Source organism: Solanum verrucosum, unplaced genomic scaffold (genome assembly GCF_900185275.1).
Source record: "Solanum verrucosum unplaced genomic scaffold, falcon-dt-bn FXZP01000079.1, whole genome shotgun sequence".
Classification (NCBI taxonomy): Eukaryota; Viridiplantae; Streptophyta; class Magnoliopsida; order Solanales; family Solanaceae; genus Solanum; species Solanum verrucosum.
The window spans coordinates 1,043,965-1,066,083 of record NW_026020368.1 but is presented as its reverse complement, the minus strand read 5'-3'; the positions used below and the strand labels follow the sequence as shown (position 1 = coordinate 1,066,083).

The following is a 22,119-nucleotide window of genomic DNA, read 5'->3' as shown; positions in this document are numbered from 1 at the left end:
AGGCATCATAAGCTTGCTAGCTACACGCACCGTTTAATTTTCCTACTTGTTTCTAATTTTGGTCATTCAGCCAAAAAACTTTCAACATGATTCAATCCACTCTAGGCATTAGGCAACATAATTCATACATAATCAAACACAGTCAAAGACCAAAAGAGAGAAAAATATTAAGCGTACGTACAATTGGTCAGGGGTCTTGTCGGATATTTTGTAATATATATAGACGTCTTAAATTGATCAGATACATATGTTTATGAAAGAACATGACTCTTATGAAAAGTCATCTCTTAAGTTCTATATATATATAAAGACTCTCTAGAAGTAGCCTAAGAAAAATCTGCAAGTATAAACAAAGGGCTTTGTTATATCCTAAAGAAATTTGTTTGTATTTTCCGCAATATATACACGAGCAATATCTCTTTAAAGAAAGTGATTTTATACGCCTCAAAGTCATCTTCTTCTTCAATTATATTTCCTATCATTTTTCTAACTCAGATACTCTGCAACAATAAGAGCTTTTAGCGACAAAAGATTATATACATTAACAAAGAGTGTTAAAGAGTTTTACTGACATTAGTTAATTGTCCTTGGTTTTAATGTCGCTATATGCTTTAGGATATTTACAAAAAGGCTAATTAACACTAAAAAATATATTTAGCAATAATTAAGTTATTACCATTAATTAATTACGGTTAAAAATCATCTTGCTGAATATATTTTTTTTAAAAGATAAATAAATCAAATTTAAGCATATTACTGGGAAAAAAAATGACACGTACACTAGTTGCCCAAATAAAACAAAGCTATAAACTATATAAGAACTTGTCCAACCGTATTCTATGCTTCCCAATTAAACCATTTGTCCAGTAGCTCCATGTGATATCTTGTTTTTATTGCTAATAGAATTTTAAAAAGACAATCACGGGTTACTAAAAGACAATCATGGGTTTTATATACGTATAAGTAATAATATATCTGTTGACCATCAATAATACAATTTATAATTTGTACGTAAGAATGACCGAGTTGATGTAATATATGGCCAAAAATTGATTCTATTTGTTAATGTCTTTTTGGTTAAGTTTATTACATGACCTTGCATGTGCAATTTATATTTTCTGTGTGAATATCACTACATCCAAAATGATTTTTAGCGATAATTAATTAATGGTAATAGTTTAATTGTCACTGAAAATGAATTTTTAGCAGTATTTAACATTCTTTGTAAATGTCCCTAAAGCCTAGAGCGACACTGGATCCAATGACAATTAACAAATGTTGATAAATACTTTATCACTCTTTGTTAATGTGTTTATTTATTACCGCTAAAGATTGTTTTTGTTGTAATGTATTCACAGGATATTTAACTCATACTGAATGCGAGATGATAATCACAGGTAACTTAACCCAAACTAAACTAACCCCTTACACTCTGTTTGGATATGAGTTTGTTACATATTGTTTCATAATTATCATATTGTATATGTATATTGTATTGTATCATATATTGTATTATATCATTTTGTATTATTTTAATAAATTGTATTATTTTCCGTTGTTATATAATGTCACACATCAACAATTTGAATGTTAAACCTACAAAATGGTAGAATACGGAGTAGAACTACTATTAAAAAGGTCAGATAAATTATATAATAGGATTATGTAAATAATAAATAAAAATAAAATGAGAAGAAATATTATAAGGTAATGACGCGATCACACCAAATCGGTCATTACACATAATAAGACTTTTTATTGTTACCTAACAATAAATTTAAATGATACGATATAATAAAATTTAAGTAATAATCAAAACAAATATTATATTTAAACTAACACTACAATACAATATAATACAAACCCTTTGCACAATGTGTTAGAGAAGTGTTTGTGAACAAATTGCAAAAGCATCTCTTTACTTCAATGACTATATACTCACTCCCATTATTACTACTAGATGAACCTTTAAAATTTATATATTATTCCCTTCCATCTATTTTATTCGTCATATTTGTTTACATTTCTAAGAAGATATATATTAATTAAAGAGTAATTTTACTAAACTATCTTTATCTATTCTTCGATTTCAATTTAATATTATTCTTTTTTCACCATATATAATCTTTCTTTACATTTGTTGAGTAAGGATAAAGGTAGAAATTAATGCTTCCTCCATCTGTTTTTTATTTTCAGTATTGATTTAACAGACTATTTAAGAAATATTAAATAGAATAACAATTTTACTGTATCACTTTTTGATTATTTATTTAAGGGAAAAGGGTTTGATATACCCCTTAACTTTGTCATTTAGAGCTGATATACCCCTTAACTTTGTCATTTAGAGTTGATATACCCCTCATTATGAAAGTGGCATATATATACCCCTACTTATATACAAATGGCTCACATATACCCTTTTCCTCTAACGGAAATGGAAAAAAAAATTAGTTTCATTTTTTATTATTTTTAAAATATATATATAATTCCATATGAGCATATTTAATCCTCCTCAAACATATTTTTTTTGACTTTTTTTTTATTTCAATGACTAATTTAGATTTATTATTTTGATGATCAAATTTATTTATGTTTCACATGTAAAACTTATTATAGATGACCAAACTTTTTTCTTCAAATACAAAAAATTAAATTACAATATAAACAAAAAAATAGTTTTAAATTATAATATAACCACAAAAAAAATTGTTTTAAATTTTTTTCTTTACACTAAGGATGAAAGAAAAAAATAAAATAAGAATAAGAAACTCAAATAATTATAATCAAAGAAGTCAAAAAATAATTTATGTATGAAAAAAGAATAAAATATACCTTGAACTTTGCTAGAAGAATCATATTTACCCCTCAATAATTTTTAAGAAAATTAAAAGTCAAAAATATAAATTTAAAACTATTTTTTTCACTTCCGTTAAATGAAGGGTATATGTGAGCTCATTTTGTAACGGTAGGGGTATATGTGAGCCGTTTGTATAACGGTAAGGGTATAAATGAGCCACTTTGATAACAAGGGGCATATCAGCTCCAAATGGTAAAGTTGAGGGGTATATCAGGCACTTTTCCCTTTATTTAATACCGTCTAAGTAAGGACGACAAGTAAAATGAATAGAACTGAGTAAATAATTGTGCATTATAGGTAATAAATATACCCAGTCCATCAAAATAATATGACAAAACTTCAGAAGTTGAAATGCATAGAAACTTTTGATTCAATTTCTTATTTCATCTTTGAAGTGAAATAAAAGTTGTTACATAATTGAAAAAAGACTTGATTCTTTTTTTCTTCCCACATAGATACATACAAGGACCTGCTTTTTTTTTTCTTTGTTATGGAATTAAAAAAGAAAAACCCAAATTAAAACCTACACAATAACAACAACAGGCTGGTCAACACCTCTTCAGGCATTGTTTGTTTTTTTCCTTTTAATGAACATCAACAATACTTTAACTCTGAAACGGCCTGTAAACTTTTAAATCAGAAACAACTCCAGCAAAAGAACCAGCAGCTGCAGCAATTGAGATAACAAGGCAAGCACCACTAAGTATTTGAAGACATATCCATCTTCCACTCCATTTGGTAATTCTCTTTTGCACAATGTACATTTCCACTGGGAAGTATACTGTAAGTGGCCAAAATCCAAAAGCTCCAAGAATGCCAACGACGTCGTTAAAGAATGGCATTAACATTGATATAACTGTGGTGATGATCACGAATTTTGTCCTCCAGACTAGACGGAAAAGGTTGAGCTTGAAAGGCTTAAATCCCGGGATTGGTACATCGATCTCTTTTGTAATGATTTTGCTGTCAGGGTACCATTGAGTTGCTGTTTTTTCAACAAAGGCAAAAAGGGGCTGGCAGTAAACTTGGTAGGCACCTACTAGGTGAACAACGATGGCTACATTCGCGATGTCAAGAAGCCAATAGGGGTTGTAGAATCCGAATCCGGTTAGTAGGTTTCCAGGGGATTGATCTCCAAATGCTGCATACCCAAAGCAACCACAAAGCATGTAGAAAACTGTTGTTACTGCCACACTAATTAGTGTTGCCCTTTTCATTGTCTTTGCTTCTGCTGGTGGTGATTTGAGTGTATCCTGAATTATTCAAACATCAAAATCTATAAGTAAGTACATAACGAAAATATTACAATATGTTTTATTCAAGAAATTTTTACCTGAATTTCAACAAGGATTAGGGAGTAAGAATAAGCAAAAGCTATAGCTCCAAGAGCTTGAAAGCTTCTCCAAATCTTCTGCATTTCAGTTACTTCAGCTCCAATGCTAATCCCAGTTAAACTTCCTTCAATTTTTCCTGTTTCTGTAATTCAAAATACAGGGCAAGGATTAAAAAGAGTGAGCAAAAAAAAGACTTATGTTGCTCGGATCCTTCAAAAATGTTGTCAGATCCTCACACACACCATCTGACAATAATTTTGAAGAGTCCGAGCAACATAGAAAAAAGGTAATAGTACTAAATTTGAACTAACCTGCAACTTGAGCAACTCCTAAACCAAGACCAATTGTAGAGTAAGTAAAGGACATAACAGCAGCAACAATAGAAAGCCAAGAAATCTGATCGAAATCTGGGATTTGTGAGAAGATAATTTCCATTACTCCAAACATGATCATGTAGGGAGTGCTTGAAACATTGCAAGCAGCTTGATGACCTTGTTTATGGAAACAATTAGACCTATTCACAGCCCTGTGGAAATATACATTTATTAGTTATGCGAATTTCCAAATTGCAAATCAAAAGTCGTATTCATTTTATATATGAATAACTTATTTCCTAACCAGCTACCAAACAATGTATAACTCATACAGAAATTAAGACATGAATAAGTTATTTCGTTAGCACTTACACCATGCTAATGGAAGCCGCGATGGTATAACCAATTGCAACTCCAAAAAGATTTGCATATTGAATTACACCACAAATCTTAACTTGAAATCCACCTGAATTGAAAACAGAAACACCCAAATCAATATAAACAAAAACATTAAACAGTCACTAAAATTTGAAATGAAATTAGGCGGGAATTTTAAATACCAAGATTGGCTCGAACAGCATCCATATAAGTATAATTTCTTTTTCCGGTAACTGGATCACCGGTCCGGTAACAATCGGAAAGCAAAGCAGAGGTATAGTAAGTAACAAAGGAGAATAGAAGCAATACGGTTGGACCGGCAACCCATCCAAGCTGAGCAGTAGCCCAAGCCAATGATAAAACTCCTGATCCTATCACAGCAGTTATGATGTGAGCACTTGCCGTCCAAACAGACCCTGAAAATCCAACAAAATAAAATTCAGTTCAAAAGAATGAACGAATTTTGAATAAAATTTGTGTGGAGATCAACAAATTTTGTAGTTTACCAGTCCTTTTGATTCGACCATCGTCATCAAAACATTTCGATTCACCATAGACCTCAAATACTTGATGTGCTTTGTCTGCCATCTTTATAGAAGAAAACAGAGAGTTCAATTAGTTTTAACCAAACAAAACTGCTGCTTTTTCCGTGACTCTGGCTCACAACATACAACACACTTATATAAGCTCTAATTCAAAATCCAACTGATTTCAACTGAGTGATGAACAGAAACAGAGCAAACTCTTCACACTTCTCAAAGATATTGCAAATACCCAAATGAGTTTTTTTTCCTCCTTGAAAATTGAAATAAATAACGTGAAACACGAAAATGAATGGGTTGTTTGGTTATGGAATTTATTGAGTAGAATTGATAAGTAGATAACAGAGTAAATAAGTAGAGAGAGAGAGATGTGTGTTTGAAGAAAGACATGCAGGAATGGGCTATATATAGGCAGCCAATACTCTGTTCCCACGCGCGTTTTCCACAACTTCCACGGCCAAGTGGGGGAAGTAAGCCATAGCCTCTATTATTGGGGTAAATTTCAACAATTAATTATTACTCCGTCCGTCTCAATTTAGGAGGCACATTATTCTTCAAAGAATGTCACGCTACTATAAATAAAAATAATAATTTTAAAATTTTCTTTTTTATCTTTAATAAAATTATTTATAACCATACAAATATGTAAGAATTTTTTCTTAGACACCGTACCTAGTAGAAGGATGTCACATAAAATAGAACGGAAGGAGTATCATTTTTCCTATGTATATTTCAAGAAAAATATATATTTAATTCTAATAAGCTACAAGAAATGGTTTAAGTTAACTTAACCTTGCTTGCGCTGTAAGATTTTGAAAAATTGTATATTTATTAAGTTATGTTTGGACATATATTTTTATTTTTTAAAAAAATTGAAGTTTTGTGAGTGGCACAGAACTGATTTGGAAAGTAAAAAATATTTAAAGAAAATTGAATAAAATCTTATGATATTAGAATTAATAGTATTATGATTTTTTTCATCATATAAATTGGAGGATAAAAAATAAAAAGAATACAATAGAAAAAAAATACTATATTATTATAGAGGTAAGCCACGTGATAATTAAAATTAAAAAACAGAAAACACAAGAGACGCGTTAGTCAACCATTTAAAGTCAGAAAACGTTTGCACCCACTTCAGTTAGGTTGACTCAATTTGGGACCCTCTAAATATCACTCTTTTTCTTTTTTCTTTTCTTTTTCCTTCTATTTATATCAAATTGATACTAATAAAATACTTTCTCTACCTAATTACTTGTCCACTTTTTCTTTTATAGTTGTCCCTAATTACTTGTCCATTTTGACAAATTAAGAAAGGACATTTTTTATTTACCTACTATGCCTTCAATTAATTACTTTGAAAAAGATAGAACTTATTGAAAATCTTAAATTTTTAATTCATTCACTTTATAATTAATATGGGTAAAATGGTAAACTCACTATATCGATAATTGTTTTTTTAATAGGTGTGTCAATTCAAAAATGGACAAGTAATTATGGACAGAGAAAATATATATATTAATATAACTAAGTAAAAGAACACTATATTCAAAACATGACACGCATATATCGACTTAATATAAGTACTACATGTGAGTAAGTTTTTATCATAAATTCTACCTTCTTTTCTCAAAAAAAAATAGTGAGGAGAAATTATTCGAACTTGTTACGTAAGCGTACTTGCGTACATAAACTATGGAATAGTATATATAAGTAATTAACAAACTAAGGTAAAAGTTAAAACTATTTAATTAATTATAATTATATATTACTAATAAATATATTTAAAAGACATATAGGATGGAACTATTATTAATTTTAATACATATTTCATGTGACACGCAATTAGTATTCTCTAGCACAGAATGATGGCATAAAGTTTCTCCCTACTCTGGCCTGATTCCCCCTAACTTTCACCTCTTTCACTATCAATAAATATCTCTTGGTAGTTCAAAAGTAAAATTATATCCCACAATTATAATATCATGGTCATAAAAGTGAAAATTTTCTTTTCACTTGTTATATTTTTGGCACCCCAGAATGTAAAAAATATATTAGTAATACAAATATTAGTTATATAATAGTACGTAATTATAAAGAGATTATGTATGACTTAGTTATACAAAGTTTAGTTATTCAATTTTTTTATATTTTGAATAAAATAAGACATCTACTTATACTTGTTTTATTTATGTAGAACAGTAAAATGATAATCAAATATCACACTTAGTTATATACTGAATTTTATTCCAAACAATTAAAAAAAAATACCAAACATGATACTAATAATGCAAATTTTAATATACATAGAATATTTCCTTTCAACCAAACGACTGCCATGTGTTAATTGTGGATACGCTTCGTTGGTTTGGTGTCTAACCTAAATAATTAACAATTTATACTACAATAAGGTAGAAGGATCATGCATGTGAAACCCAATAATTATTTCGTTAAGTGGAAAAGAATAATCACTAGTAACCTAATAAGTAGAAATAAATAATAACATATTCATATAATCTCACAAGTAAAGTTTGAACAGAATATGTAATTTGTAGACTGTATTTCTACTTTTATGGGATAGAAAGAATTTTCTTTTCAATTAACCTCGACTAATAGAAATAATTGTTTCAAATGAAACATATTGTGTAACATGAGAAGCCAAATAACATAAGTCTTGAGAAACAAAAGAGGACCAAACAATTTTTTTAAAATAAAATAAAATCTTACGTACCGTCATTGTTTCTAGCTTCCCAAATTGAGGAAGCAAATGAATTCAAATAATTAATTCCTTATACAAAGATATATGTATAAAATGAAATAGAAGAGGGACAATATTGTTAAGAGTTTGATGAGTTGTGTGGCTCAGTTGAAGCAATGAACTAACATTTTTATAGTAGTAGAAAAGCAATTGAAAATTATAATTATATATTTAAAAATTCTCTCTTTAAATGAGAACCTTTAGATCAAAAGCTCAAAATAAAATTCTTTCACTTGCATTTCTCCAATTCTCATCCATTTTTTTTTTTAATTCTCATCCGATATCTGATACTCATATTAAAATACGACTAAATCTGAATTCACATATTGCAAGATTCATTTTTAGGGTGGCGCTCGAAAGGAGATTATTTTTTTCATTCTCAATTTCCCACCAAGACTCCAACTCGAGAATAAGTTCATATATCGATAAGTCTCATCCATTGTAATTGAAGGAAAGAATAAGTTCTATTGAATTATATCTTATTTGATTCCCATTATAAATAATTGAGACCAATTATAGAGTATAATTATTTGTACGTTGCTAATGAACGAACCAATCAATTGCACCAGTCAAACATGTATTAGAATATAGTCTTGGGAATAATCTAAAAGTATTAATTAATCATATACCATTTTTCCCTTAGTGAAAAATAAAAAAGATAAATTTCCATTCATGGAGGGGCAATTAGTATCCTATTTCTCTAACTTTAATTTTACCAAAGTTCTAGGAAAATGTTGTAAAATTAAAATAGAGAAATTAATCTTTAATTACCTCATCATGATCAATCTAAGGCATTATTGTACATTGTTTGTCTACTTGTTTAGAAAATTTGTGTATCAAACATCATTTGTTTTTTAATTGTTGGGTAAAAAAATCCTTAAAATTTTACATATGAAGACATGAGACAATATGATATGAATTGAATAAAGTGTCATTTATTAGTATGTTTTACATAAGCTATAGACGAATTCGGGAAAAAGAATAATATGAATACTGAGAATTATATTTGGACTTTATGAGAAAAATATTTTCCAAAAAATAAATAAATATCGAAGATACACTTAAATTCGGCGTAAATTATTAGTTTTATCTCTAAATTATCGATAGCCTTAAAAACACTCATTTATTTGACTAATTGAACTTTAATACACCTCTGATATTCTTGCAACATGAGTGAAATACACCCCTAAATTCTTGTCAAGTTTAGGAGTGTTTTCAACACTTCTCTCGGATTTTCATTAAGAGTTTCATGCTCCAACAAGAGTTTGAGACCACTTACTATGTCATGTGACAGATCGAGGGTGTATCTAAGTTTAGTTGATCAAGTAGATGGATGTTTTAAAGCTGTTAATAGTCTGGAAACGAAATTTATAATTTGTGCCAAGTTTAAGAGTATTTTCAATACTTTCTAAAAGAGAAAATGAAATGTTCGAACAATATATAGGTGTAGGTGTGTGCAACCGTTAACTTGACCTTAAACTATGGTTCTTTTTTTTTTCTAAAGTCATATATATTTTATGATACTATACAACTACTAACTCCAATTGACTGAAGTAGAAAAAAACATTACTAAAGAACCACGTTTTTCTTCCCAAAAATTAAACTTTTACGAACGTGAAAATATATTATTTTCTTTTACATTCATACAAAAGCAATTTTTAGTAAGTATTTGTTTTGCTTTGACGATAAATATTTGTTGAATAGATTCACCATTCATTAGTTTGAATTTATGTTTTTCTCTTGAAATTTTGTAACCTATCGTAACATATGTGAATATCATTTATTGCATTTTATAAAATAGAAAAACGCATGCAATTTACGTGTCTATTCACTATATATAGTTGTATGATACATTCCAAGGCTTATATAATGACGTTGTTGTCTTTCTATATACATTTTCTGTATCTATTAAAATTAAAAACACATATCTCATATACAAAATATACTAAGTTACATTTGACTTTGGTGTAGATGGGGATAAACAGATTCCTTGGTTACAATAATTTGGATAATTAGGTTTGTCAAATCTCATTAGTCTCATTTCAATGATCATGTAAATAGTTTGGAATGTTAAACTACACTAGGTAATTTTTTGAATATCAATTATCAAAGGAGACTTAAAAAAAAACTTGCTAGAGGTTCGACTAAATTTGAATTGTGCACTGCATGACCCATTTAGGGGTGATGCTCTCAATAGAATTTTCTCCACTAAGACAACTTGTATACATACAAAACCCTTAGATGTTTAACATCATAATATTGAATTAAAAATAAAAAAAATAAAAAAATTGTCCACCATACTTTAACCATATAAAGGGTATAATATTTAATTAACGAGAGAAAAACAAAAAAGGGGATTCCTAGATCCATTACAGTTTTGAAAGAATTATATACCTTTTCTAAGATGCTACCCTGCTAAAAATACAAATAATTCCTTTGTCCTCTTTTTAATTATATACTAGTATTATTTCTTTTAATAATTAAATTAGATAAAAACCAATTAAACGAACAAAGAAAGGCATAATAATGCAGACAGAGAATAATAAAAACAAAATGGAAAGCTATATATATGATAGCTACTATACGAAAAGGGATTTAAATAAAACATAAGAAGATAAAAAAGAATTTTAATTGTTTGACTAAAAGTAGAACTAATAATATAGAATAAGAAGAGGAGGAGAATATAAACAGTTGGATGAGAATAGAAACTATATATAAAAGCACTGTTGAAAGGTACAACCATAGTTACAAGTTGTATAATTATTACTACTCAAAAGAATAAATAGAGATCATAAAGGAACAACAACATGGTCCTAATTTAACTTTTTTTAATGAAACCAAAAAAAAAAAAAATTAATTAGTTTAAGTGCCTGTTTGGATTGGCTTTTGGCTTATGACTTATAAGTCAAAAGCCATAAGTTAGGATTTCTAACTTATGGTTTTTGGCTTATTTTTGTTATTTTGGCTTTAAAATAAGTGTTTATAAGCACTTTTTAACTTTACTCAAAACACTTCTAAACTGCTTAAAAGCTATTTTGGCTTAAAAACACCTAAAATAAGTCAATCCAAACGGGCACTAAATATTGTTGATCTTAATTATTACTATACTAGAGATGAAATTACAAAAGATCATCGTCTAGCTGGTTCCAATAAAAGAAGATAACTTACGGAAATCCCACAACTTTAAAAGCTAATTTTGCTTATGTACATGTTAGCTTGCAATATTATGAATTTTATTAGATTTTAGTGCGTTCAAATACGTTCAGATACATATATCTTGAGATATATGTGATCAAAATTAGGTGTAATTTATTCTTGATACACTATATTCAAGTAGATTTACATGTATCTGGGCAAAGGTGAATCTAGGATGTTAAGCACCAACAACGGTGAATGAATGAGAAAACAATAAGCTAAGAAGAAGAGAGGAAAAGTGAAGTTTCATTCAGTTCATCATAACTGCAGTAGTTTACAATGATACCTATACATCACTATATAAAGGTGTGAATCAACTAACTAACTAAACTAGTTAAGTTACCTAATCACATTTAATCATAACTCACTTCTGTAATTATTTATTAACAAACTTGTAACTAACTTTTGCCCTTTACACTTTAGCTCAACACCCCTCCTCAAGATGATGGTTGAAAGATGTCTTTCAATCCCAGCTTGGACATTAAGTGTAGATGTGGAGCTTTCCAAAGCCCTTTAGTAAGTAAGTCTTCTAGTTGATCCCTTGTTGATATATGTTGAGTCTTGATCATATGTTGTAATATCTTTTCTCTAACAAAGTAGCAATCAATATAAAAATGCTTGGTTCTTTCATGAAAAATGAAATTAGATGCAATTTGAATTGCAGCTTTGTTGTCACAGAACATATCTACTGGTTGTTTAATGGTGACTCCTAACTTTTTGTATAGCCCAATGAGCCATGTGATTTCAGCTACTGTTGATGCCATGCTCCTGAACTCAGCTTCAGCAGAACTCCTAGCAACAGTCTCTTGTTTCTTCGATTTCCAAGAGATAATAGCATCACCAAATTTTACAAGATAGCCTGTGACAGATTTCCTTGATTACACACAAGTACCCCAATCTGAGTCACAGTAGGTAGTTAGTAATCCTGAGTTTCGTGAAGGCATAAACAAGCCTAACCCCGGAGTTGTTTTATTATATCTGACTACCCTGAGAACTGCTTCCATGTGAGACTCTTTTAGAGCATGCATATACTGAATCAAAACTTGAACAACAAATGATATGTCTATCATGGTCATAGTGAGATATAATAATCTCCCTACTAACCTTTGATATCTCCCAATATCTTTCAACGGCTTGTCTGCATGTATGATTCCTGAATCACCTTGCACGTGTGAGTCATATTCAATGGAAACTGGACTCAGGATTCAAAGAGAAGTCAAAAGGCTCAATGAGAGCCTGATCACATAAAGGCAACTCTGCACAAGGTACGTCTGTGGAAGTGTCTCTTGTAAATTGGAGCACAGGGAAAAAAGGAGAACTGGAAGGACGTATATGCTGAAAAGGAAAGAAGGATTTTTAAAATACAACATCTCTACTGACAAAGAAAGTTTTGGTATGTAAACTATAGAGTTTGTAACCCTTTTGAAGACTAGAATAACCAAGAAACACAGCTGGAACAACTCTTGAGGCAAATTTGTCAGTCTTCTTTACCTCAGAAGCAAATTTGTCAGTCTTCTTTATTTCAGAAGCAAATGCAAAACAACCAAACACTCTAAGATGATCAAGAGAAAGGAAAGTTTGATACAACAGCTCATGAGGAGTTTTACCCTTAAGAATTGTGGAGGGTATCATGTTTATTAAGTACACACTTGTGAGAACACATTCTCCCCAGAATCTGAGAAGAAGGTGAGATTGAAATCTCAAGGATTTGGCCATCTCAAGAACATGTCGATGTTTTCTCTCTACAACCCCATCCTGTTGTGGGGTATAAGTGCAAGAACTCTGATGCAATGCACCCAATGTCTTAAGTAAATCAGAAACTTGGGAGTTAAAAAACTCACAACCATTATCAGATCTTAACACTTTGATGGTGCTGGAAAAAACATTGTTAATCATTGTAAAGAAGTTCTGTAAAGCTACGATAACCTCAGATTTAGAGTTCAACAGGAACAACCAAGTATATCTAGAGTAGTCATTAACCAAGGTAAGGAAATATCTTTTATTGTCATGAGTAGGAACTCTATAGGGACCCCATACATCAGCATGTAATGTATGAAAACAAGTTGATGTAGTGGTAGTACTTAAGGGGAAAGGGAATCTGGTTTGCTTAGCCAAGGGACATACAGTACATATATCAGTAAAGGAAGAAGACATATGTTTGCAACAACTAAGCGTTCTCAGTACACTAATAGGTACATGACCCAACCTTTGATGCCAAAAAACCAAGTTGATAGGACTAGTAGAAGAAACCACATTAGTAGTAGTAGCTTGATCCTGCTGAGACTTCAATTGAGTTCCCTGAGTCTTCAACTGAGTATCAACATGAATCACATATAGATCAATCTCCAGTGTGCCAGTCCCCCTCACATTCCCACTTGAGAGGTCCTGAAAAACACAATGATCAGAATAAAAGATAGCACAATAATTTAGTTCCCTTGTTAAGTTGGATACTGATAAAATATAATAGTGAAATTCAGGGATGTGTAACACATTTGAGATCTCAGCTCCTCCTAACACTCGAGAAGACCCAATGTGACTGACATGTGCAAGGCTACCAGTAGGTAGATGTACTTTGTTACAAAGATCTCTATCTAAGGAACGATATTGTGTTAACATACTTAAACTGTGTATCATGTGTTTGGATGTTTTTGTATCAATGATCCATTTGTCAGCATCAGGAATGAGAGAAGGACAAATCATCATGATGCATGAGCAGTAGTAGTAGTATCACAGTTACTCTTTGCATTATCTGGCTCTATCAGCTGCAAGAGCTGCATGTACTGATGTGGAGAGAAATGAGGGTGAAACTGTTGTTGTTGATGAAAGGGTACACCAGAAGATCCAGTAGTTGGAATCTTAGAGGAACTAGAATCATTAGTTGCTCCTTGACCATTCCATGTTAAGGCATTCTGATGATGCATAAGCAGTCCAGGAGCATTGTTGAATCCTACAAGATTAGCTGAAATAGGACTAACATTGTTTCTCCTTTTACCTTTCCAATCAGCAGGATATCCATGCAATTTGTAACAAGTAGCTCTAATGTGACCCTTTCAGTTACAATAATCACAGTAAAAAGTGCTATTGTTGTTAAATTGTTTCTGATTAGATCTAAACCCAACTCCAGTAAGAGGATTAGACCCTGACTATGAAGTAGATCCTGATCTTGGTATTTGTCTTTTACCATTACTAAAAAAGGCCATAGCCTCATTCATCCCACCAGCATTAGTAGAAACAAAGTGATCACTTTCTGCTGTATTAGATTTACCAAGGATTCTCTGACTTTCTTCAGCCATTACAAGAGAATAAGCTTTGTTTACGCCTGGTGCTAGATCAAGCATCATAATCTGACTTCTATACTGATTATAAGATTCATTTAGTCCTAAGAGAAATTGCATATGTCTCTGATACTCAAAGTGCTCTACATAGGTCGTACAACTCTCACAAGCACAACCAGGACACGGCATCAATGAGTCATATTCAATCATCCACAACTCCTTAAGTCTAGAAAAATAGCTAGAAACAGACATAAGTCCTTGTTTCAATGTGGCACTCTTCTTATGCAGATAAAAGATTCTAGAGTCATCAACTTTGTCAAATCTCTCTCTTAAATCAGTCCATACTTGTTGAGCACTGCTAGCATAGATTATTCCACTCAGTAATTCCCTACTCACAGAGATCATTATCCATGATAGCACTATGGCATTACATTTTTCCCATAGATCATGTAGAGATGCATTGAATTTATCCTTACTATATTTTCCATCAATAAATCTTATTTTCCCCTTACCTAGAAGACCTATCTTCATAGATCTACTCCATAATGAATAATTCTCAGATCTAGACAGTTGAATAGAGACCAGAGAACTACCTGGAGTATCACATGATTGCAAGAAGAGAGGATGATGAGAATCCACCATTGTAGTTCCTCATTGAACTGCACCACTGGTTGAAGAATCAATCGGCATGATAAATTGCAGCTACAATTGTGATCTTCACTAGCTTCTAGGACAATACAGTATAGTCTTCTACTGCACTTAAAGGTAACGCGATCAACTGGAACACCTTAGAGCTCTGATACCATGTTAAGCACCAACAATGGTGAATGAATGAGAAAACAGTAAGCTAAGAAGAAGAGAGGAAAAGTGAAGTTTCATTCAGTTCATCATAATTGCAGTAGTTTACAATGATACTTATACATCAATATATAAAGGTGTGAATCAACTAACTAACTAGACTAGTTAAGTTACCTAATCACGGTTAATCATAACTAATTTTTATAACTATTTATTAACAAACTTGTAACTAACTTTTGCCCTTTACACTTTAGCTCAACACTGGATTTCAAAAAACGGGTGCACCATTGTTTTAAAGATGAGTCTGATTGGAACTTGGAAAGTGGTTGGAAGAAAACCTTTTGAGTTTATTTTTTTACTTTAGAGTTCTTTTTTAGAGTTTAGGTTTTTTTTTTTGAAAAACGTGCTTTTAATATAAAAAATTACTGGGTGGGATTGAACCGAAGACCTTAGTACTGTGTAATTAGATAGTTGCTCCATAAAAGAAATTATTTTGGTTAAAAGATTAAAGCTAGATCTTTGTTTTGGGATATAGATGAGAGGCTTAATATCAAGATCCTCGAATCCACAACTGATTAATTAACAAGAGTCATTATATATATGGTTGAGCTAATTAGATACCTTTAGGAATTAGTGATATAGACACTACTTAAGATTTAGAATTCTACATATATAGTAATTAGTGTCCTTTCCTCTTTGAGATTTGATCTTTTTTAATTTAAATTTATGTAGTAGTTTACTAATCAATTTTTTTATATATAAATAAATTTGGGTATTTGAAAACTTTATCCAACAATACTACTCTCTCAAGTAGTAATTAATACTCAAAATTTCAATAGTATTGCATATATTTCCATTAATTAATCGATCTTTGAAATATTGCATATTATATACTATAAGAGCCTTAATTTTTATGTTTATGTCTAAGGAGACACACTTGTATTAGATCTAATTTTTTTCTTTGGAACAAGATTCTATCGTTTTTGCTTAAATGTTGATAGACATATCTACCACTAATCTAAATTAAATCTCAAACAACTGATTGGAAGTAGCATATATATAAAAAGCTCCTAGCTGATTGAATTTTTTTTATAATCCGTAGCTTAATAAAATTAATATGAAATTTCTTGTTATTTAGCTATGAATTTTTATAGGTCGCTAATTACATGTTTTCCAGTGGGAAGCTAATGAGGTGGGTGATTGCTTAGCCAAACTTGGCTTCCACACTTTATGAGAATATGATTCTCTATACAATTTAGCAGAGAAATGCTAAGGGACCATATTATCCACTAGATCCACAAATACCAAATGACTAGTATTAGAATAAGGAATGGCAAACCCAATTTAAGTTATACATAAATTTTCACAATGCTCTAGCTAGTACGTATGGATAACTTCATTCCTTTTGTTTCACGAATTCAAGTTGTGGAAGTAACTTGCATTAGGATAGACTTTCTCCCGACTTTGTTAACGCAAGATTTTTAATGCACTGAATTGTTTTATCAATTTCAACTAAATGTTATCTTGTAGAAAAAAAAAGTCCAAATTAAAGATGAGATCAATTAGAGGAAAATTGTGTTATATTATACCATACTATATTATTTTAATGCATAATGTTACGTATCAACAATTTAAACGAAAACGGAAGAAGCTTCCTAATTTTGACAACTTGTCATGCGCCAAGCGAAACTTCTTTTTACTATCATAGAGAAGAGGTATGGAACCCCATTCTAGAAAAGGAAACAAATTCCACTAAAAACTTATACAAGTTTTTCCACTGGAAAATACTTTTTTTCGTTCACTTTTATTTGTCATCAAAAATAATTTATTTTTCTAGTCATTTTTAATATATCTCAAAAAAAAATTGTTCTTATATTTTATCTTTAATATAATTACTTATTTCTCAAATTACTGAACTATATAATATATAGTTGCAAAAGATATCAAAAAATATTTAATTCAGAAAGGTCCCTTGAAGATATGGTTTGTCTTGGAGCAGCCCCAATATATGAGTCAAAAAGTATTCAAGATTGGTGCTAATAGCCGAAATATTTGACTTGTTGAAGATTATAAGATGAAGGCAAATTTCGAGAATTATATACCCATACCCACTTAAAAATAAAAAGCTGTTGAAAATGACAATCAAGTTCTTGCTTTTCTTGTAAAGTGAAATTTTGGTAGGTGTTGAAACTGTTTAGACATTACCTCAGTTTTAAAGCATATCTCAAAATCTTTAGACATTTAATTAACAATTTGCAAATTGCAACTAATTTAATTAGAAGATAAGCGATTGTCACAAATATAAGTCTGAAATCAATCTCACATAAAATTATTCCAATCATACTTTTGTGCCCCTATAAGATCGTGTTTGAGATTGCTACTAAAATCTGCTTATTTTTAGAAATACTTTTTCAAAATAGCTTTTCAGAAAAGTGTTTTTGAAAAAAAAATTATGTTTGGCTAATTCATTTGAAAAATGTTTTGATAAGCTAATTGTGTTTGACTAATCTTCTTTAAAAAGTGTTTTTAAGTGTCAAATTACAAAAAAAAATGGCAAGTATCAATGTACTTTTAATATGAAGATTATTTTATATATAGAAATTATTTTAAATATCTACTATAAAAAAATTGATCAAACTTTTATTTTTATTGAATTAAAATGTACATATTCAATTTTTCAATCAACATTATACATAGTTAAAAAAATATTGATATGATGATTTAAATATAATTAAAAATATCAAATAGGAGTATAAAGTAACGATAATAAATGTAAAATAAAAAAATATTATATAAAAATAAAATTCTTAAATGAAACTTTTACCAAAGTTATGAGATATGTTAATTAATTAATAAGGGGTACATGGGGAAATATGTAAATATAGAAGGGATTCTTTGGTCTTGTAAAAAATAATTTTTTGCTTCTGCCTTTTTTAAGAAGCAGAAATTTTTAGCTTCTTCCCAACAGCAGAAAAACTGTTTCTGCTTCTATTTAAAAACAATTTTTTTGATTTGCCAAACACCTTATTTTTCAAAAAAAAAGTAGTATTTTTTTTTTTCAAAATAAGTGTTTTTGGCCTTCCAACAGCAATGTCAAACAAGTCTAAGACTATCAATTCAATCAACTTTTTGAGGTATAATATTTTAGATTTTTAACTTAACTAACAAATACTTAATAATTAACGAGAGTAATAAAGGTATCGAATAAATAAAAGAACCTCTTTTGATGATATATAAAAGCGCCTAGAAAATTATCTACGTGTAAATTATAGTTTCGATTTATTCTCTATTTGGTTGAGAGTTTCAACTTTATCGTAATTTTCTCTCGATGGATGGTAGCAATTTTCTAGAGTTTTCTCAAACTAACAACAATTAAAACAGAGTTGAACAATCATAGAGAAGGAAAAAATAACTCAATTATATTTAAAAATCAATGTTGAGTCAATAGTCACCAACAGGGATACCACCAAGCAAGATCTCTTGGTGGAAAAAAATGTGAACGAAGGATCCCACGTTGTCAAAAATTCATCTAATAATAACCTAGAGATGAAACCTAAGCAACTCATGGTTCAAAAACACAAAAATAGAATTCACAATGACCAAGAAATAAAGGAAGATATATAATTAGCTCGTGAATGAAAACTAACATGCTCATTTATATTATTTATATATCTAAATTTCTCTATCTTTGATATGAGAAATCATGATTTCTGCTATTATTAGAAAATAGAAATTAGCAATAGATAAATTTTGTAGTTAAATATGAAATGAAATACGTTGCTAATCTTATTTAACATTAAATAATAAAAATATTTGTCAGACATAAGCTATTTAGCGACAAATTAATTATGATAGTCCATTCATAGCTAATTTTAACTTTTGTTTCTTCTGTAGTAAATTGATGGAACTATATACTTTTTGTCATTTGTACTAAATTTCCATAAAGCATGTTAAATTACAGGTAGACCAATATTAGTTAAAGTAGTTAAGATTTAGAAAATATTCTTGCGTTTTACTTTTCCTATTTTCTCAAATTCTAGAACGTGCTCTTGAAAAGCCAACATTTAGATGCGTCGAAAAAATAGGTAATTTTGAGGCCTTTTTACTTTGGTAGGTAAAAAGAAAATTTACGAATAAAAAAGAAGATAAATTAAAAAAAAAGTTCTAGGTGCTCAAATAATTTATCTTAATTTTGTGGAATAGTGTTTGGTATAGTCAAATTTAAGTGAAAACTTTGTAAATGAGTAAATTACATTCAGACAATAATTGTTACTAAAAGTTTTATTCACAAACAAACAAAAGAACACAGAAATAAGTGAAGAAGTCAATTAAAGTAAGTAAAATGAGTTTAAACATGAAATAATTTTCCCAATGCAAAATGTATTTAATCGCATTTAAAGATGCAAAACTTCCTAATTAAACATCAAACGAAAAATGCAACCACACATTAAAAAAGGAAATCTACGTAAATCTCACTAATTTAGAAGCTAATTATTTAGATACACTTGAGTTTGCAATATTATCAATCTTACTAGATTTTAGTGTGTCCAAATACGTTCGGATACATGTATCTTGAGGATATATAGGGTCAAAATTAGGTGTAGTTTATTCTAGATATTCTATATTCAAGTGGATTTGCATGTATCTGGGATACATAGCAAATCTCGTTCGCTTCCTTCTCTTCTCGCTCATCACTCTCCTATGTATCTGATATCTCAAATACATGCAAATCACATCAAATACATACAAATACATGTATTTTGCGTGTATCTAGGATACATACAAATTCCACTCACCTCCCTCCCCATCTCGCTCGTCTCTCTTCTTATTTTAGTGTATCTGATCAATAGCAAAAATACATATATTTAGGTGCATTTTCCTCAATAGAAAACTCTTAATTAGTGGTAAGATACATAATATTTTTAAAGTATAAATAATAATAATAATATATATGGTAGTAATTAAAGTATATCTAATTATGTAGGATTTTTACTATTTTATTTTCCTCGAATTGATTGACTACCAATAAATTCCCAAAAATAATTTTAAAGAAAATAAGTTAAAATTGTATGAGGAACCAAGTTGGTGTTTCAATAACTAACCATTAATAAAGGCATCGACAATCATCCACTGGAAAGTCAAACACACACTGTCCATTTCAGTGCCACACAAATATAATATCATAAGTATTATATTTATACCTAACAGCAAAAATAAAAATATAAAATATTACTTTAATATTTTTATTTCATTTATAAAAGGAACTACAACTTCAGTTGATGAATGGTTTATTAATGTTCTTCAGATAAAATGGACAAAGTAACCGAATGTTTTCAAATGTGAATTTAGCAAAGTGTGTAATATATCTATGAAATGATTTTACGGGATTTAATCAATTATCTAGACCGATGATTTCATGGGATTTAACCAATTATTTTGATCGTTGAATATCGTTAAGAAGTTAAAAAAAATCCTAAAATTATTTATTATGTGTACATATATATTTAGAGGACTTCTTTTATGTTTGTTTTTCCCTCAATAAAGAAAAGAAATTGTTGAGACATCATTTCAGTCCATATCTCTATTATTTTCCCATCAAATTGATTGATTGAGTACCAATAATTATTGTTCCAATAAATCCAAAAAGAGGGTTCCATGATGAACCAACTTGTAGTCTAGAATGACTACATCGTTTATTTCATATTAACTGAATTTATGAGGTAATATATGCTTATTAAGAAAAATATTCAAGGATATAATGTTAATCATATTTTCCATTATTATCTTTTGTGAAGAAAAAAAAAGGCCCAAAATAATTCTTTATCATTGGGTTAAGACTCAAACTCATTCTTGAGTTTTCACATAGAACAGTAATAGACCCTCATGCTTGCAATATTTGTGCACTTTTGGTCCTCCTCTAAACTTTTGTCTATTTTTAACATTCATTTTGTCCACAATTTTATGTAAGAAAAGTTCAATTGTCTTTTTATATATTTAGTTGAAATAATAACTTCATGTGAGAGAAGGTGAGAAGAAGAACACCTAGTTCTGTTCAGTAGAAATATTATTGCAGCTAAACTAAGAACACCTTAACATATGACGTTGCAATAAAAGAAAAAATTATACTATTGCACGTGAAACCGACGTGACAAGCCTCTCAACTTTAGCTGCAATATGATTTCTAATAAAATAGGGTGTTCTTCTTCTCACCTTCTCTCGCATGGAGTTATTATTTCTACTAAATATATAAAATGACAATTGAACATTATGCCGTACAAAAATTGTGCATAAAATCAATGTTAAAAAATAGGCAAAATTTTGGAGGAGGACCAAAAGTGCACTTGTATTGCAAATATGAGGGACTGTTAGTGCTCCATATGAAACCTCAAAATGATTTGAAAGCAGTGCAATTTATCTTCTAGAAAATATCAAACTTCATTAAAGGAAGAGCAAATATGAAAAAAGAATTCAAACATCCATCTTGAACTTAGACCAATTTAATTATTTTAAATAAAAAAAAAATTCAAAAATTCAGTTAATATGAAAAAGAGTTACAAAATTTTCACTGGAAATTGAAGTCAAACAAAGACTATATACTCTGGTCTGTTCCACACAAATATAATAAATTCCAAAAAAAAAAGAACAAAAGTATAAAACTTTACTTCTTT

At 29.7% G+C, this 22,119-nt stretch overlaps 1 protein-coding gene across 1 annotated transcript; it reads right to left on the bottom strand.

Annotated features, from left to right (window-relative positions):
* Window positions 1-3,209: 3,209 nt before the first annotated feature.
* On the bottom strand, window positions 3,210-8,208 carry LOC125838067 (amino acid permease 3-like). Its single transcript, XM_049517124.1, has 7 exons — window positions 8,157-8,208; window positions 5,390-5,471; window positions 5,066-5,299; window positions 4,878-4,971; window positions 4,503-4,717; window positions 4,191-4,333; window positions 3,210-4,110 (listed from the first exon to the last, which is right to left on the bottom strand). The coding sequence occupies exons 1-7, from the start codon at window positions 8,160-8,162 to the stop codon at window positions 3,463-3,465; spliced, it is 1,422 nt and encodes a 473-aa protein (XP_049373081.1). The 5' UTR covers window positions 8,163-8,208; the 3' UTR covers window positions 3,210-3,462.
* Window positions 8,209-22,119: the final 13,911 nt, after the last annotated feature.

Bases quoted from the DNA above. Each gene is read 5' to 3' on its own strand.
- LOC125838067 (XM_049517124.1), bottom strand. The intron at 5,300-5,389 runs GTAAACTACAAA...TTGGATTTTCAG, and splicing joins TGGTCGAATCAAAAGGACTG to GGTCTGTTTGGACGGCAAGT. The intron at 4,718-4,877 runs GTAAGTGCTAAC...ATATTTCCACAG, and splicing joins GCGGCTTCCATTAGCATGGT to GGCTGTGAATAGGTCTAATT.